This window comes from Pelodiscus sinensis, chromosome 12 (genome assembly GCF_052426305.1).
Source record: "Pelodiscus sinensis isolate ZL-2025 chromosome 12, ASM5242630v1, whole genome shotgun sequence".
In the NCBI taxonomy this organism is placed as follows: Eukaryota; Metazoa; Chordata; order Testudines; family Trionychidae; genus Pelodiscus; species Pelodiscus sinensis.
In genome coordinates this window covers 15,066,266-15,084,457 of record NC_143063.1, presented here as the reverse complement: position 1 = coordinate 15,084,457, position 18,192 = coordinate 15,066,266, and the positions used below count along the sequence as shown (strand labels likewise).

Below are 18,192 nucleotides of genomic sequence, written 5' to 3'. Positions count from 1 at the left end.
AATGCAAGGCTCCTATACCACCCAGAAGTCCCAAGGGTACTATTTTAAAATCATAACATTTTGGACACATACACGGTCTTATTATTAAACTATACTATAGTATTTGAGCACTTTTTAAATCAGCTTGCTTTAAGTGTCTTTCCTGGTAATAAAAGGTTAGTGGATGTCTTTTCGCGCTTTCTCCAGACCTATGGGAGAAAATTTGTATCCAGCCCCTCTTTCGGCTTAAAAATAACAAAGAAAAGTTGTATGAGCCATGAGGCCGGAGCAAAAGGCCTATATAACATGAGAAAAATCCCAGTTAGATTTCTCCTCTTGTCTCTAATAAATAACCACCACACTTTGGAAGAACAGGCAGCCTCTTCCAAGGGAGGCCAAAAATGCAGAAGCAATGATAATGCAAGGAGGGAGGGGTTCACTCATTGGCAAGTATGAGATGTAGAAAGTCATCTCTTTCTCGATTAGAGAAAGTTTTCAAATTTGTGAAGTTGCAATTAATTTGTTTAAAGTTTTCATTAAATTTTTATTACTGGTTTTCAACCAGTTTGGTCATCATTTCTCAAAATAATCAAATTTAATTAAAAAAATGATAGTTATTAAATTGACAGTCATTTCTCAACCAGCTGTACTAATAACACTATTGTGGTAGTGTTCATGAAAATAGTAACTTTATTAAATTTAGTTTAACTTCTGGTATAGGTTGAACCTCTCTAATCCAGAATTCTCACATCCCTCATCCGGAATGGTTTTAGTTAGCCGAATGTCCACTTTTCATGAGCGTGGTCAAGTTTCCTGCGGTCCCATTATTTAGCTCTAATTTACCCCTAAATGTTCTCTAACAGCCCAGTAAGCAATGGAAATATTGGTAATGCTGCTAGACAATAGTGATCTCCTGTGGTCCAAAAAATTCTCTGGTTCGGAACTGGTCAAGCCCCAATGGTGCCAGACTAGAGAGGTTCAAACTGTACTACAAATGATTAGTACAAATGAATTCTGTCTTTGGTTAAAAAATATACCATCCTCCTAATCAACACTTGTCACATAACCTGACATTTTTTCCCTTTTGTATGCATATAATCCAATTATGCTGCAACAAAATATATCAAGTGCTTAAATTATGACACTCATTGGGTCCTGCAGCCCCTGCAAAAATGGTAACCATAAGCAGTCACCTGAGTCGTTCATGGTACACTTCTTATTAAATCCACATAGCTATCAACAGAAGACTGAGTGAGACCCAAACATAGCTACAAAGGCTCTATCTTCTCAATGATCAAACTTACAATGCACTACAAGCTTTAAGAATTCTTTAATTTTTTTAAAGGCAAAGACATATGAGTTTGTATGACCACTACTGCTATGATCGTGTAATAAAAATACATTCTGTGATTGTAAATTCTGCTCATGAGCAATATAATTTTACACGTGGGTCAAAAACATTTTCATGAATATACTAGATCTACCCGGCAGCCTTCAGAGCCAGGGGCAGGGGCTGTGAGGGTACAGGAGTCAGGATTGGGGGTAAAGAGGAGCTATGGGCAGGGGATGGGGTGCAGGACCAAATGTAGTGGTCCTAGCTCTTACCATTTAGGAGGAGTTCTTGAACAAACAGACTCACAGATACACAGACACAGTATATCGTAGATAACAAAAAAGTGTTCTGGGAGAAAAGCATGAAGATTAATTCTAAATCTGAAAAATCTAGCCCACATAGGATTTATCACTTATTGTTTCTGTTCTACACCACACATTTTCTACTTCATACAAATTCGCAGGCTAGAGAACAAGTTCATCTGCTCTTTTTATCCTTACTTTATGCTGTTTCAGTAGAAAAGGAAGCAACATTAACATGCCTCCATCATGCACAATCCACCACACATCAATGTTGCCTTCATTGTAACGTTCATGGTTACTGGGATAGAAAGATACATTTTTGGGCACCAACAGAGCCAGATGGGCAGCCGTTGTACAGCGCACAGTATCTGAAGGGGAAGAAATCAAACAGTCAACTTTCCATTGTTAGTATAAGAAATAGTGGAAAAGGCTAGTCAGTGAATAAAGATGATAGTGTTTATGAAAAACCATTTGGAATGGCATGTAGACATGGACCTGTCAATGTATGCCATTATTTTCCTAGTGCTTTTTTTAACATTCATGCAAAACAGTGGGAAAGGAATAAATCTGTTCTATTAAGAATACAGAACTTGATTCTGGGTGTCTAACAAAATGACATATTAAAACTAACCTATAAATGTTTTCCAGGCTCTTGCATCTTCACTTTGTCTCCAGCCATATGGCCATCCCAAAACCACTGTGTTGTGTTTCATGCCACCTAGTCCACAGGACTGTATCAAGTGGGCAATTCCTTCTCGAACCTTAGTGGCTACAACAACTTGACAAAATCCTTTCACTTTCTCAATTTCAATCATGTTTTTGATAGTCTGAAAGATAGGCAAGGGGAAAAGGTTCTCTCTTTTAAAATGGACACCCTATATAGATCCACTGATTAAAATATTTCTGATGCATGTTCATATTGGAATCTCCCTATACTCATTAGGGACAAAAGTTTACTGCCCTATTCAGAGTAATGAAGGATAGTAGAATCATATGTAGTATAGGCTTATATGCAATAAGGCTTTATAATAAGGCTGCAAGATATAAACAGAACAATAATTTTATCATTAGCAAGATGTTATCCCATAGATATATAAATTAGTTTTCCATTTTTAAGTACTGTGTCCCACCTCTTGAAGACCTGCTGTGGGGGAGGAAAGGACATGCCTTTGAATGTCATGGCATGTTGTGAATAAGTAGATGTAAATGATTAAGCATTAGGAAGGTGCAATGGGTTCTCTGCATCTTCTATCACTATATCAGTGCATGTTCTTAAGCACTTTGGTTAACAGGCATACTAGCCACATGTTTTAAGAGCTTTGCTTTCTGGAGCCTGCTTTACTTTCCACAAAGTTTAATAAACATTCACTACATGTGTGTAATACTGTTGTTGTTATATGTCAGTATTTGAACCACACACCTGTTCAGCAGCTTGTGCCTCGCCATAGCTCTCCAGGAAATTCCCTTGGATCACTGTACCTATGATAGTCAAACCTTTGCCAGCTTTCAGCTGAGAAGCAAATGTTAGCAGCCTTGGATATTTCACATGCAAATCTTCATCTAATTTCAGAAGCACCAGCAATTGAGGCCTAGAAGAAAAGAAAAAGTAGTCTGAATTATTCTTGTGAAACTTAAGAAAAAATATTTGCCTCACTAGTTATCTGAATTATGCTTTAATGTTAACACTGATACCAACAACAGCAAAGTACTATCTCGGTAACATGTACTAACAGTGCAGTACTTAATATTTTATTTCTTTACACAAAGCAGATTTGGAATACTGTCTGGAGATTCTTCTTTCATGTGGTTTTGAAGAAAATATTTTACTAGTCTAAGAAATCTGCATTAGCATTTTACTTACACTGGTTTTCAAGTACACTGTACACTACATTTGAGCAATATGGCTATATTCTCAGTCTATATGGCTACTATGTACCAAACGTGGGAATTAAGATCACATTCCAAATAGACAAAAGAATTTCACCTTCTTCTGCCATGTGAGATACATACTTCAGTTTGACATTGCCAACATTTGGATTTTCTTTTCCTAACATTCAGCAATGAGTAACAGAAAACCATGATTTATATCAGTGGTCATCGCAATCAACTAGTCGATTGTGGAGGCACTGCAAATTGCGTAGCTTATTCCAAATCTAAATCGAAAGAGCTTATTTTGAAATTTGGCACTGTCTACACAAAATAAGGCATTATTCCAACAAATCCCTTAACCCTCATGGAACAATGGTTACAGGGATGCCGGAATAGTGTGCCCTCTATTTCGGGAAACAGTGGGCGCTTTTAAAGATGCAGCATTGCTCTTTCAGGATACCAGAAGTATCTTGAAATAGCAATGCAGTCTAGACGTATGCCTACCTCCAGTTCTTGGTGTGGGGAGGACCTTCTTCCAGCCTTAGCAAGGCATATCTGGCAGCACTGAGTGACAGCCCCCGAATACCATCACCCCATTCCTTCTCTGCACTGCAAAGAACCACATATTTTAGTAAATACATGATTTGAGATCTATTGATGAAACGCAATCTATAATACCTAGGTAGTGTTCTTGCATGGAAGTCACAATTACTTTACAGCTCATTTACAGATGTGCTTCACGACACAATGCATCCACAGGCCTGAAATACAAAATGTATTTCAAGCAAGCACAACAAGTGGAGCAGGAAGCCTTCTAGTTCTAATATGTTAATTGCTCCTGTCTGTGGTTGTGATTTCTTTGGGACATCTTTGTGCATGAACAACACCCCCATGTACTTCACCACATGATTAGTGAAGATGAAGTTATGTGACCAAACTACCAGTCAAAGAGATACCTTCTTTTGACAATGACCGCCACAAAGCAGTTGCAAAAATACTCTTGTGTAGAAAACTAATGCCATAGACACAAGCTGATGCTCATTCATGTGCTGAACCATTAAATGGCAAGTAAGTTTAAGTTTCCCCTTATCCTGCTCCGCCCAAAAATACTTACCCTTGGTATTCAATGTACTTGTAAATCATGCCTGCAATGAGCATAGCCACCAGAGCATAATACCAGGATGAAATGAACATCAATGCAAGACAAATACTCATGCCTAAAAATGATAAGGCCCTGGGAAGGAAAAAATAGGCATTAGCAAGTACCTGGGGGAAAAGAACTAAAAGCGTGAAGGTACAAACCTATTGGTTATTTTAATTAACATAAGAACTTACATACGGCCATTCTGGGTCAGACCAAAGGTCCATCTAGCCCAGTGTCCTGCCTTCCGACAGTGGCCAATACCATGCCCCTCAGAGGAAATAAAGAGAACCTATCATCCATCCCCGATGCCACATTAATCGCCACAATTCTGGTCCACTCTAAACAGAGGAGTTTCTTCCACGACGGCTAGCAAGCAGACAGAAGGAATGAAGCAACCTTGACTAAGTCCCTCCCGAAAGCCCCAGAGCACTGCAGACTCATTCCATCTTCTCAGCCACCCGAAGGTAGAGCAAGAAATGATCTCAGAAATGAGAGTAAGGCCCTTCATGACTAGTGGCAAAAGCCTCCTTGAGAAACACTCCACACCTGTGATCAGCAGCAGAAAACACACTCTAACATCCCCTCTGTTAGGGTGCGCTTCCCCTCATATGAAGGGTTAACAACATTCTTCCAAACCCACTCAGGAGAACATAGCACATGGGCTAGAAAGAATAACTGAGCCATTTGCTTACCAATGATAGTATCTAAACCGGGGCCGCCAGTTTGGAGTTCTAAGAAGTGTTTGTACTGCACATGCCAGATTAACAAATAGGTAACACATCAAGAAAAACCTGGGGAAGGAACAATTTAGCACATATTAGTCTTTGACATAAACTGTAATAATGGAAGGATTTGACTGCCACTCACATAATACCAAAACCAGTATCTGTTTTGCAACAAGAGGCTAATCCTGTGATTTGTTACTAGAGAGAGACCTAAATGGTTAATACAAATTAGGTGTAAATGTAAGAGACTCTTTACAAATGAATCTAACCAAAATTCTTTCTGTTCAATTGCTGAGCGTCAGACATGATGCAGTCTTCTAAAGGGAACACCAATCCAGCTTTGGCAGAAAAAAATGTTCATTCACAATGTATTTCAGAGACATGACAATTTACATGTTACTTAAGGTGGATGTCAGGTCATTTGATTTCCTTAAATAAATGGAACTTCAATTCCAGTAACTATTGTATTTATCTAAACTAGAGATTCTAACTGGCAATCAAGTTAGCAGAATTCAGACGCATGCCATAGATATCTTTTTATAGTGACTCAGCTCCTTACATGGAGAGAATTGGTGCCACCATGTCAAGAGAAGCTATAAGAATTCCAAGTTCAGCAATTAATGCTGTTAGCAGAAGTGCCCATGTTGGTTCTCCGTTTGCTTTCCCATGGCCAAAGACCTGGGGGAAAGGGTGAGAAAAAGAGGAACATTATTTGTACTATATCAAACTTGATTCGTACCTTAACTTGACACTGCTTACAAATAGGTTCAGTATCACTCTAAAATACGATCTGTTTTCCACTTCAAAGATAGCATGGGGTTGAGGGTTTCATATCTTTCATTGAAAGACAAAGACAAGAGTCCAACTAGCTTCTAACCCTAATTTCTCTTCTATTTAGTTTTGACATTAGATTCCTTAATGATACACAAAACATTCATTCAAATCCTCCCTTCAACAAAAACCTACAGGGTTTTTTTTTTGGGGGGGGGGGGGAGGTTGGAGGGGGGCATAAACACAGGCCCTCACATAAAATAGGGACATAGTGAAAAATCCAGTTGTACAGTGGGGAATCCTGGTCCAATCTTCCTTTCTTCCCATTTCCCTGCTTTTGACAGGATTAAGCAAGAAGCTAGTCAGAGACCAGTAGACAACCACTGAAGAGGGAAGAAATGGCTGCTGCTTCAGCAACAAAACCTAACTGAGGCAAAGGGGGATTGTTCCCTTCTCTGACAGAAACGCTGAAGAATGGATGAAAGAATGACCATGAGGGTCCAAATCCCCCATACAAGAGGGACTGGAGCAATCTCAGCACTTACATTTACCCCACTCCTTCTAGCACCAGATTAAAGTGTAGGCAGGGCCAATAATAGGGCTGGTGGGCTTGCGAGCACAGATTGGGGGCTTGAAGCTTAGTGGCCTGGTTTCAGAATAACCAGCACCCTACAACTCAGGGATCAGGTTTCTGATCTCTACCAACTGCCTCGACGTATTCTGATTCCCTTCTGCCAGTCTCCAGGAACGTAACTTTACCCCGCTGGCTAGGCCACGGGGTTTGCATATGCTGGGACAGCACAATGAACATTTTTTAATGTTTACAAACCCATAGGAAAGGAATAATGTTGTCCTTGGCTATAGCTTGCAGTAGCCGTGGGGCTCCAGTGAGGCTCTGTAAGCCTGCTCCACAGGTAGAGAAGAATGAGCCTATCACAATGACCCAAGGTGAGGGCCAAGAGAGTGTGCCCACCACTAAGTTCTTATTCACTGCATCACCATACCTGTAGGATAGAGAAAGGTGAGCCAGTCTTACATTTCACTTCGACAATCTATCTTACCCAAGTATAAGCCAGCAAAAAACATGTTATCAGACTTAAACCAAAAGTTCCGGCAACTTCTTGAACAGAAAACTGCAATATAGGAAAGTATCTGAATTAATAGCCCAAGTGACCCCTTACGACAAGCTGACCACTACTGGAAAGAAGGCTGAGCCCATTTTCCAAGGACAGCCATCTAGAAACTCACTTCTATCTTAAATGATTTATAACAGTTCTATTGCCTTGTTAACTAAGCACTCCTTTTGGTTCACCTGGTGAAAAGCCAGTCTTATTACACTGAAGCTAAGCTCTCCTCTTTGTTTAAGCAACCAGAGACACCTATGTTCTTCTGCCCCTACATTTTTCTTTTAGTGTGCAATCACCACCATTATATGTGGAAATTAGTTGTACAGTCCCCAATATCAGACACGCCGACCCCAGGCTGCTTCAATAAGGACAGATCTTTTCAACCAGACTGTAGCCTCATTCCAAACTTTATTAACAAACAGCTCTCCTGCTTGTCCCTTGAGAGAAGGTCATCTTGTTATGGCAGCTTTTCAAAAATGCTGTTTGTACATTCCAGAATTCAGTTAACTATCAGTACTTGATTTACAGGGTTAAGAACTTAAGGGTAAGAAAAATGATCATCAAATATGGCAACATCTTTTCAAATTACAAATGACTGCTTAGGTTTGACTATGTTCATGTCCTAATTCACAAGTGGGATTTTGGTCTCACAAACATTTAAGGGAAACAGCAGTCCTTCGTATAAATATCCATATGTGAACAAAACTACATATGAGCAGACACAATCACAACATACGCTGTCAAGTGCCAGCAATGCCCCTCTGCCATGTATATTGGCCAAACTGGACAGTCTCTGTGCCAAAGGATAAATGGACACAAATCAGACATAAGGAATGGTAACACATATAAACCTGTAGGAAAACACTTTCAAATCCATTACTCACTGCCCAAGGGGGTTAAAGTAATCCTTCTACAAAAGAATTTCAAAACTTGATTACAAAGGGAGACAGCTGAACTGGAATTCATTTGAAAATTCAACACTATCAACAGGATTGAATACGGATCTCATCTGGTTAATGCATTACAAAAACACAGTTTCCCCTCTCTGGTTATTCACATCTCTGCACCATATGCTGTGAATGGCTCACTTCCACCCTGACTTGAGTAGCTTCATTAATACAAGCAACTTCTTCCTTACATATACACACCCCTGCTTCTGTAACTTCCACTCCATCTCATCTAATAAAGTAGGTTTTTCCCATAAAAGCTTTTGTCCTAACAAATATGTTAGTCTCTAATGTGCCACAAGACTCCTCGTTGTTTTTATACTATTAGACAAATTCTCACAAAGTCTATACATTTGCAAAAAATTTTTAAAAAAGAGTTTATTGGGAGGAAAAAGGGACAAATTCATCAGATTATTTATTTCTGAGGGAAAATTTCACTAGATCTAATACAGAGGCAGAAAGGGAGAACAGGGGAGCAACGGGGAGCAACGGGGAAGTTAAGTGTTCAAGAAATATCCTTGGGTTTTTGATTTTCCGGAAATCAACTGTAATGTCAAGAAATCAATCTTGAAACCCAATTTCCCTTGGAACTCAAAAGACAACATGTAATGCAAGACAAAATGGGTAAAATATTCCTCTGAAGACCCTATACTGCTTGATATTAGAGGGAGCAGTTACACAAAGCAAAGGGAAGTGCAGAACCCATTCTTTCAAATTATCCCTCGCATTTTGAATGCAAACACGACTAAGAGATTGCTCTAGTCAGGGGTGAAGGCAAAGAATAAAACATTCATTGTCCAAAGACAGGGTTCAACTTCCCCTATCATGTTACAGGAAGTCCCCGGGTTACGTACAAGATAGGGACTGTAGGTTTGTTCTTAAGTTGAATTTGTTTGTAAGTCGGAACTGGTACATATTGTAGGGGAAACTCTAGCCAAACATTTCTCCAGAGCTCAGTTTTATTCTCCCACATCTCACTTCCCTCAGTCCTTTATTCTCAAGCTGAGGTGTCTGCTGAGAAAAGCCACTCCTGGTCTGCTGGGGGGGGGGGGGGGGGAGAGAGGCGCTAGCTTCGCGTCTCCCTGGTCTGCTGGGGGGAAGCAGCTAGTGCGGGGTTGCCTCACCCCGTTTGTAAGTAGGGATCCGATGTAAGTTGGATCCATGTAACCCGGGGACTGCCTGGATAGGCAAAATAGTTTGTCATCACTTACTTATCTCTAAGAACAACACCTTCTATACAGGCTCCAAATAGTAACACGCTGCTAAAGTCTTGAGTACAGAGTACATTAAGGAAGATACTTTTATTTAGACGTGTTAAATCAATGCAATTATACTGAACATCATTAAAGCTCTATATTTGCTCCTGTGTAATATAATATGAATAGCATGATAATTTGAGGTATGTGGGGCAGCGAGTTTTTACCACCACCAAACGGACGTATGCATCTTAAATAAATGAGAGACTAACATGAACAAATTGTTGTTCCAAAATTCAAATGTCAGAAAGACTGGCTTAAAGAGACACAATTCATGTTTTTAATAAAATTAGTTTTACATTTCAAAACTCCCCGGTGGGAGCTGAAAGCCCTAAAAAAACCTCACTGAACAGGACATGAACAGACTAAGTGGAGTCTAAGCCAGCAACCATGCACCAAGTAGAAGAGCTCCAGTCTGGCAGGAAGTGACCCAGGGAAAGTGTATCTTGGGATAGATCAATCACGCACCCGGACACTTTATCAAACCCCTAGGGCCCTGGATGGGGAGCAGGTGGAGTGGGCCCAGGCAGCCCTCGCTTTGCCTCCATGCGCCCCTCTAACAGCAAAACTAAGGAGGGAGTGGGACCCAGGGCATACAATTTGGCTGGGATGCCCCCTGGGTGACTGGGCCATCAGAAGCTAGAAGGCCACTGTCTGGCCACAAGTCCATCTGGTCAGTGGACATTAACATACAAACAACTCTGTACCTGTGACAAGAGGAGCCTGACATGAAGTACAATGTCCCAGTCAGAGCAGCCCCTGCTTGCAGTGTGCTGTTGGGTGAGGAGATGGGGGCGGGAGGCAGCTTCACCCCAGCCACGCCCAATGTGCTGCGCTCCGGGCCAGTTGTTAAACATGTAGTTTAACTGCTTAACATTTTAAACCAGGTTTACGTTTCTACTTTTGATGCAGCTTCGCAGAAGTGGGCAGAGGACAGGTTCATTCCCAATGCATGCTTCAGGTCATGTGCCATCTTGGTTCATATGCAGTTTGCAAAAGAGCATGTTAGCAGAATATCAGCAGCAAATTTTAAGAGTGTTCTAGTCTACAATGATTCTTTTTATTCTAACTTTTCACCCCTCCTCAATTTTGTTTCTTATGTAACAATGTAGCTGCCTTACTTGCCCTTCTACACAGACATTCACTTTCAAAATATTAGATATAAGATATTGCCCTCCCTTTCCTCAAACTTAAAAACCTATTTGTCTAAAAAGGTACCGTGGACTAGAAATTCCTGCATTAAGGCCTTTCTTCATCTTACCAGTTGGCAGTGTTTTTAACACATTTTGCCAGCCCAAGAAACCACTGACTGCTAATTGGGTTGATTAAAGGAGCAAATAGCAGCATTCAGAATGAAGAGGTAAAAAGGGGAGGTATTTATATATACTCCCAATTGAACTAATGTTTATGTTCCTTCACAGGCATATGACGTTTTACAGTAGTATTTATATCAACTGAAAACACAGCAATGAAAAGAAACACAGTAATATTTCAACTAAGTGACAATGTGCTAGATTCTATTTTAGTTTTAAAAGGATACAGACTAGTGATGTAGTGACAATAGCCAGAATTGTTCCAACAGGAATTGACTTTTGTGCATCTTTGAGGTCTCCCGATCTGTTTGAACCAGCCATGATACCTAAACATATACTTCAGTTTAAGAAAATATCTTTGGAAACACCACAACACATCAAGGAAAGGTAGTTAAAAATCCCACAATACCCATTCCCAATATTCACCAGTCACTGAAGGGAAGAATATGCCAACTAGAACTGTGAAGGAAGTTGCTATATCCGCAAACACATAAAGGTGAAGGTTGCTTTTCAGCCCAGGTACATCAACTGATGGATGATCAGCCTTTTCCAGTATCTCTCCTTTCTCCATATAATTGCTCCACAAGTTATCTAGAGGCCAAGAGGAGGGCAGGAAAAGAGAATTATCACCACAAGGAGTAATAAACACAAATTAACCCAAACCTAATTTATTGAACTCTTCAGGATCTCCCCAAAGCAGTAACAGGCTAGAGCAAAACTTAGTGGGTTACTATAGTTAAACATTTCCATTGCACAGATTGGACTACTATCATCTGGGCTTCTGTAATCCAGAAACATCTTGGCTGTGTCTAGACTGGAAAGTTTTTCAAAAAACTTGCCAGCTGTCTACACTGGCCACTTGAATTTCCGGAAAAGCACTGACGATCTCATGTAAAATCATCAGTGCTTTTCCGGAAATACTATGCTGCTCCTGTTCGGAGAAAAGTCTTTTTCCAAAAGACTTTTGCGCAAAAGGGCCAGTGTAGACAACATAGTACTCTTTTCCACAAAAAAGCCCCGATCGCGAAAATGGCAATCGGGGCTTTTTTGCGGAAAACTGCGTCTAGATTGGCCATGGACGCTTTTCTGCAAAAAGTGCTTTTGTCCTGTGCTCAGCCATGATTCCCTCATCCTCCCAAAGCTTCTGGAGTACCACAAATAGTTCATTTCTGGCACTCAAACTAAGGGAGGAAGAGTGAGGAGCGGAGACCGGGGGGGATGCTCGGGGAAAGAGACAGGATGGCTGCAGAGCCCCATGGGGCTGCATTCTTGGCCCCCGCTGTGGGGCTCTGCAGTCAACCGACCTCTTTCTGAATACCCCCCCTCCAGTCCCATCTTGATCAATGCTGGCACCTCCGCTACCACTGGCACAGAGCCCTGCAGCTGGAAGCAGCAGCGGAGCCAGCACTGACCTCCCCTGTTCCAGCAGATTTGCTGGTTCAGGACTGATCGGGTCCCCAGGGTGCCAGATCAGGGAAGTGCAACCTGTATTTTCATGGAAACATTACACAAGAGCACTGAATATTTTGATTATTCCCATACAAAGCAACTGCCTAGAAGGGTCTATGCTACATTTATTTTTATTCTATTATATTAATGAACTGATACAATATCATTCTAACTTCTCACTTAAATACACTTGTTTTTACCAAAGCAATATAACTTTAGCATTGTCACACTCATCAGGCATATTAAATGAAAGAACATAGATACACATAGTACCTGAAGAAACCTAAACCAGACCAGAAACCTGACCAGCATTGTGGATGGAGGTTATTTTATACTTTAGGAAGTGTTATGGCAGTATATGGATTTACATTTAACTAAAGCTTCAGCACTGCAGGGAATAAGCAGTGCAAATATCTTAAGAACTACCGGTATGCTAATCTTTCTTGTTAAATAGGAACTTTAGGAAGATATACATATCACCTCCACACAGCAAATGTTCCCTCTAATTCCTCTCTGTGGTGAGCACTTTGTAGTATTACACACTTTATCTTTGGGACAAGTTTGCAGACAGGAAGGACACAGATAAATTACCTTCATACACACACATCTAAGTTTCTTCCAGCTAGAATCTAATCTAAATCTGGGTATGTAACATCCTAACACTACTCCCCAACCTATGCCCATGTTAATTCACCATACAATATTAATGCAGTTGAGCTTTTAGTGCAAATATCAGATATGCTATTTTGTCAATTTTGTAAAACTCAGACTAAACTTCTTATCTAGACAAGTGATTAAAACAATCTGCTCCTTAAAGTATTTTAACAGTTTTCTTCACAAGGGTTTTGTTAACTGTCATTACATTTCTTCAGAGCTTTTTCTAGCAAAGAGCAGCTCAATCCTCCTCAACTGCTTTGCATGTCTCTTAACATGAGGATTTCCTCTGATCCCAGTGTTTTGAACCATACCTTTTAAAATGCCACTTGCAGCTCCAGGAATACCTGCTATCTCCGTAACATTGTTAAGCAGAAAATACTCATCACAGTTCTCAGCGGTTAAGTTAGAACTATGGCAGAAAAGTTCCCAGAGCTTGGTGGCCACTGTAACATTGCCCACAATTGTCGTTTTGGCACAGACATCAAAATGATCTCTAGTCAGGGTCCTATTGCCCAGCATGCAAATCCTGGAAGGGGAATGACAGTCATTTAGAACCACATACTATGCAAATATGGTTACTCACATCAGATGATACCTGGAAAATGGAACGTTTCCCTTCTCATACACGGGCATTTTAAAATGGTTCTACTCCCTAACAATTTTGTAACAAGTTTGTAACAATTTTCCAAACTCAAGAATCTCTTGGGCAGCAGAACCAGGAACATACATTTTTGATGGTGTATTGTTTTAATAAACAAGTAGGGACTTGACAGGTAATAAAGTGTCTCTTTCTAATTTTAGAATCAAATACTACTACACAGAAATCATCTTGAACCTTTTGTTCATCCCTTATTCATAGATTAACTCCCACAATTATTTTAACTCATTTTTAACACTAGTCCCATCACCAGGACCTCAGTCCTTTTCCTGCACACTATATTACAAATGGCTGCCATGATAGATGGTCATTGTCAGATCAGCAGCTCCCAAAACAGATTAAGACTTAACTGGCATCACAGACACTTGGTGGGATAAATTTCAGGATTGGAATATTGGTAGAGAAGTGTGCAGCTTGTTCAGAAGGACAGGCACAGAACAAAAGGGAGGTGCTGCATTATACATCAAGGACATAAAAACAAGTAGTCCTGCGGCACCTTAGAGACTAACAAATATCTGAGGGTATGTCTACACTACCACCCTTGTTCGAACTAGGGTGGTTAATGTAGGCAACCCAAGTTGCAAATGAAGCCCTGGATTTGAATTTCCGGGGCTTCATTTGCATCTTGCCAGGCGTCGCCATTTTTAAATCCCCGCTAGTTTGGACTCCGTGCCCGCGGCTACACGCGGCACGGAGTAGGTAGTTCGGATTAGGCTTCCTAATCCGTTCCAAAAGTGGGTTTTGCCCACAAAAGCGCATGATACTATATATATATATATATGTATGTATGTATTGAAGGGTATGCATGTGTTCATTTTAAACAAAATGTGGTTTGGAAAGTAGATATGCATAAAGAAGCATGCTATGGCTCACCACCCTAGGAACAGTCTAGAAAAGGCAAACAGGAGGGGTGTGAACTCAACATGTGGAGTGGAGAAGTACAAGCATGTGACAAACAAAGCCATATATGGAAAGGTTGAATCTGATTGGTTTAGAAGTTTGTGTTATATAACTTGTTATGTAACTGCCACGTGCTATAAAACAGCAAGGGGAGGGGCTCCTTGCTCGAGGGGCTCTGGCTGATTTTAGTACCAGGGGCTCTCCCCTTGTGCACATTGAGTAAAGTTTTGTTGAATTGATTTGAAGTATCGAAGACCCTTGATTCTGCCCAGCACCTGACTCTCTGGGAACCACAAAATCCCAACAGTATGTTAGTCTCTCAGGTGCACACAGGACTACTCGTTTTTAAAGTTACAGCCTAAAATGGCTCTCCTCTGAGCTGTCCTCGGGAACATCTATACACTTGTTCTGAAGGAGAGGAGATGCAGACCAGTTGAACATCTTTGGATGAAGAGAGAAAAAAAACATGGATGATGCTCTACCACTGAACACCACATCACAAAGAGGTGGTGGATGAGGCATTCCTAGAGAAATATCCAAACCATGACACCTGATGGCACTGGGAGATTTTAAATACCTAAACGTGTAGTGGGAAGCATAGCAGGTGGCAGGACGCAGGCTAAAACTATAACTGGATAAGCGCTATCATTTAACTGGTTCAACATCCCTAGTCTTCAAATATGTGAAGGGCTGTTATAAAACGGGCTTTTGCCAATTACTCTCCACGTCCGCTGAAAGCAGGACAAAAAGTATTCATTTGCAACAAGGCAGATTTAGATTAGACTAGGGGCCTGCACCCCCTGCTCGCTATGCTCGCCAGCCTTCTGGGGCCATACCAGCCTGGACCCTTTCTCCCTCCCTGCCCCCCTCCAGCCACACCAGCCTGAGCCCTTTCCCGCTCCACTCTCCCCCTCCCCCCCCCCCCGGCCACAACCTAACCCTAATCCACCCTCCCATCCAGCTCTCTTCCCGCCGGACACTGAGGGGGAAAGAGGGTTGCTCTGACACCTCGCAGGCCTGGCGCAGCAGCAGAGTTCTGGAGAAAGTGGAGGGAAGAGGCAGGTGGGACCCAGAGTGATGTTATGATGTCACTCTATAGTCCATCAGGAAACGTTTTTTTAAAGATATAGAGAGATGTTAGGAGACATTTTCTAACTATAAGGATAGTTTAATTCAGGAATAGGCTTCCAGAGGAGATTGTGGAATCCCCCTAACTGAAGGTATGTAATAACAGATTGCACAAATCGCTGTCAGGGATGGCCTAGGATTACTGGATCCTGCCTCATGACTTGAGGCCACTTCCAGCATGAGCAGAAGGAAACATTCGCTAAGTAAGAGAAAGCAGCAAGGAGAGGGAAACACTGTTGCCATGGGCAGCAGGGGTTTGCCTGCCTCCCAGACTCACCAGCAGGGCAAGCAGATCAACTGCCCCAGCATGCTCTGCCTCCCGCCAATGAGTGCAGGGAAGTCCTGTCCTTCCCTCAAGTGACTCAGCCGGGCACCCTGCTGTGGGCAGCCCCCTGCTAGCCTTCTCAATGTGCCATCCCTTTGCCCCTCCAGCCCACAGTTTGGGGGTTCCCATTCGTGCCCCCCACAAGCCGCCTGTCAGCGGGGACTAGCAGAGGGTTGTGGCTGCTCATTTAGCATTAGACTATTTGATCAAGTGAAAAATTTGTCAGATTAAGCTACCCTAACTGCATAAATCTCCTTCTCCCATTGCCTTGGCCATGCATTCCCTTGTACTGCACAAGCCTGCATTGAGCATAAAAATAACAGAGCTGAGTCAACCATGCTCTGACTCAGAACTAAAGCTACTTTGCAATACAAAATGAACCAATGCCATGCGCATCCGGTTCTCTCTTTCTGTAGGAGGGGGGAACAGGTTGAAAAGGGGCAACTTCCTAGACCCCATCCTAGTGAAACTGGCTACAGATGGTGAAGATAGACAAGGGGTTTATTTTAGGCTAAAAAGCTCTGTTTTACATAGAGAAGCCAGAAAACACAGTCACTGAACTAAGCTCACTGCAACATAAAACTGGCCGTTCATAAAGTAGTTTTTTTTAATAGATTGTGCTGCATATTTGCTGAGTAACTTTAAAATAGCTCCCATTGAATTAATGCTTGCAAATTGCAACTAAAGATATTTCTGACTTGGAGGCTGACATGCCCAGCCAGACAGATTACTTACGGAAAGGTAGGTGGATCAAAGATGGACTTGATAGCTCCAGCATAAATGGACAATATGGATATTATTACACAAGCCAAGAAAAGAGAAGCAAATTTGTTAACATATTTCACTCCTACAAAAACTACCACTGCCATAAAGGTGAGGAATATGGTTCCATAAACGCGCATGTTATTCAGTGTTGCAGTAGATGAATCATGGGCACCAGTGGGATGAAAAATTGCTGCTTGTGGAGCTATGTATGTCTGAAATAGAAAACAACAAGTTAGCTAAATGTCTGCAATAAGACAACAAAAGTTTCAACTATACTTTCACTTATTGCATTTGTTTCTATTTTAAATAAGCATTACACAGAAAAATTATCTCACTGTAAAACTATTTAGTATTTGCAAAATACATTGAGCTAGGATCCTTGACCCTGTAGACTAGTTTATCAATATGGGCAGTTTTCTACTTCAAGCTCCATAATACACCTAATTAATCATAGCTATGCCACTGACTCATCACGTGTTTTGGAACAAGTCACACTTCAACCTACATTTTCCTATGTGAATAATGATTTTGGGAGTCTCTGTTTTTGATACCCAAATCTTCAAGGGCCCTGGCTTCCAGAAGGTGGATACTGCACTTTCTAAAAGTCAGACCACCAGAAAAGAAAAAAATAATCCAATAATTACTTTTGAAGGTGTAAACCTTAATCCTCTATGCCCCATCAAAATGAGAATAATTCTATCCCTATGAGGCAGGAATTGTGCATAATTTCTGCCTGTGAATTGACACACAAGCCTTACTACTCACCAATAAAATCTCAATGGCACCAAGAATGTACATAGCTCCTGCAAATGTTGTTCCCAAGTAAAAGCACAATCCCACAGCTCCACCAAACTCTGGACCTAATGACCTTGAGATCATGAAATAGGAGCCACCAGCTGCAAGACAGGAAAGAGGGATGGTATTTTCCACAACGCTTATATTATGAACTCACCATTTTAAAATCTTTATACAAAGTTATAAACTGCTATCTATTTTTTAGCGCTGTACCAAAAACATCTTTGTTTATACAATAGCAAATGAAACAAATATAGCTCTTATCTACATATCTGCAAAAACGAGGAGTCCTGTGGCACCTTACAGACTAACAGATTTATTTTGGCACAAGCATTTGTGGGTAAAAACCACTTCATCAGATGCATACTGACAAAATGATTTATATCCAAATAAATCAGTTTGCCCTGGTCTACACTGGGACTTTATCTTGAAATAACACCCCCAAGGTTGAATGTATAAGCCGAGTGTCCACACTATTAAGCTTGTTATTTCAAAGTAATGGGGCAAGGCATGTGAAATCTGTACTCCTGCTTCTCATCAGGAATAATGCTAATTCTGAAATAGTTATTTCAAAAACCAGTAGTGTAGACATGCCGGTGCTGATATGATATATATATATATATATATATATATATATATATATATATATATATATATATATATATATATATCGTAGCCCAGGGTATGTGAGTCTGTAATGCTGAAATGCTGGCTGTTCCCTCTGGGGGGCGCTGTTGCTGAAATGCTGG

General features: G+C 41.0%; 1 protein-coding gene across 2 annotated transcripts in view; it reads right to left on the bottom strand.

Annotated features, from left to right (window-relative positions):
- Window positions 1-18,192, bottom strand: part of SLC12A4 (solute carrier family 12 member 4) — a 90,040-nt gene that overhangs the window by 12,405 nt on the left and 59,443 nt on the right. For both annotated transcript variants that reach the window (XM_006121105.5, XM_014572555.4), the window contains exons 6-19: window positions 17,414-17,544; window positions 16,619-16,860; window positions 13,184-13,398; window positions 11,193-11,357; window positions 10,994-11,092; window positions 9,409-9,466; window positions 6,953-7,127; window positions 5,912-6,030; window positions 5,320-5,418; window positions 4,598-4,717; window positions 3,988-4,092; window positions 3,035-3,203; window positions 2,246-2,441; window positions 1,813-1,982 (exon numbers count right to left, since the gene is read on the bottom strand). In XM_006121105.5, coding sequence (XP_006121167.2) covers window positions 1,813-1,982; window positions 2,246-2,441; window positions 3,035-3,203; window positions 3,988-4,092; window positions 4,598-4,717; window positions 5,320-5,418; window positions 5,912-6,030; window positions 6,953-7,127; window positions 9,409-9,466; window positions 10,994-11,092; window positions 11,193-11,357; window positions 13,184-13,398; window positions 16,619-16,860; window positions 17,414-17,544 — 2,063 coding nt within the window. The remainder of the gene's footprint in view (window positions 1-1,812; window positions 1,983-2,245; window positions 2,442-3,034; window positions 3,204-3,987; window positions 4,093-4,597; window positions 4,718-5,319; window positions 5,419-5,911; window positions 6,031-6,952; window positions 7,128-9,408; window positions 9,467-10,993; window positions 11,093-11,192; window positions 11,358-13,183; window positions 13,399-16,618; window positions 16,861-17,413; window positions 17,545-18,192) is intronic.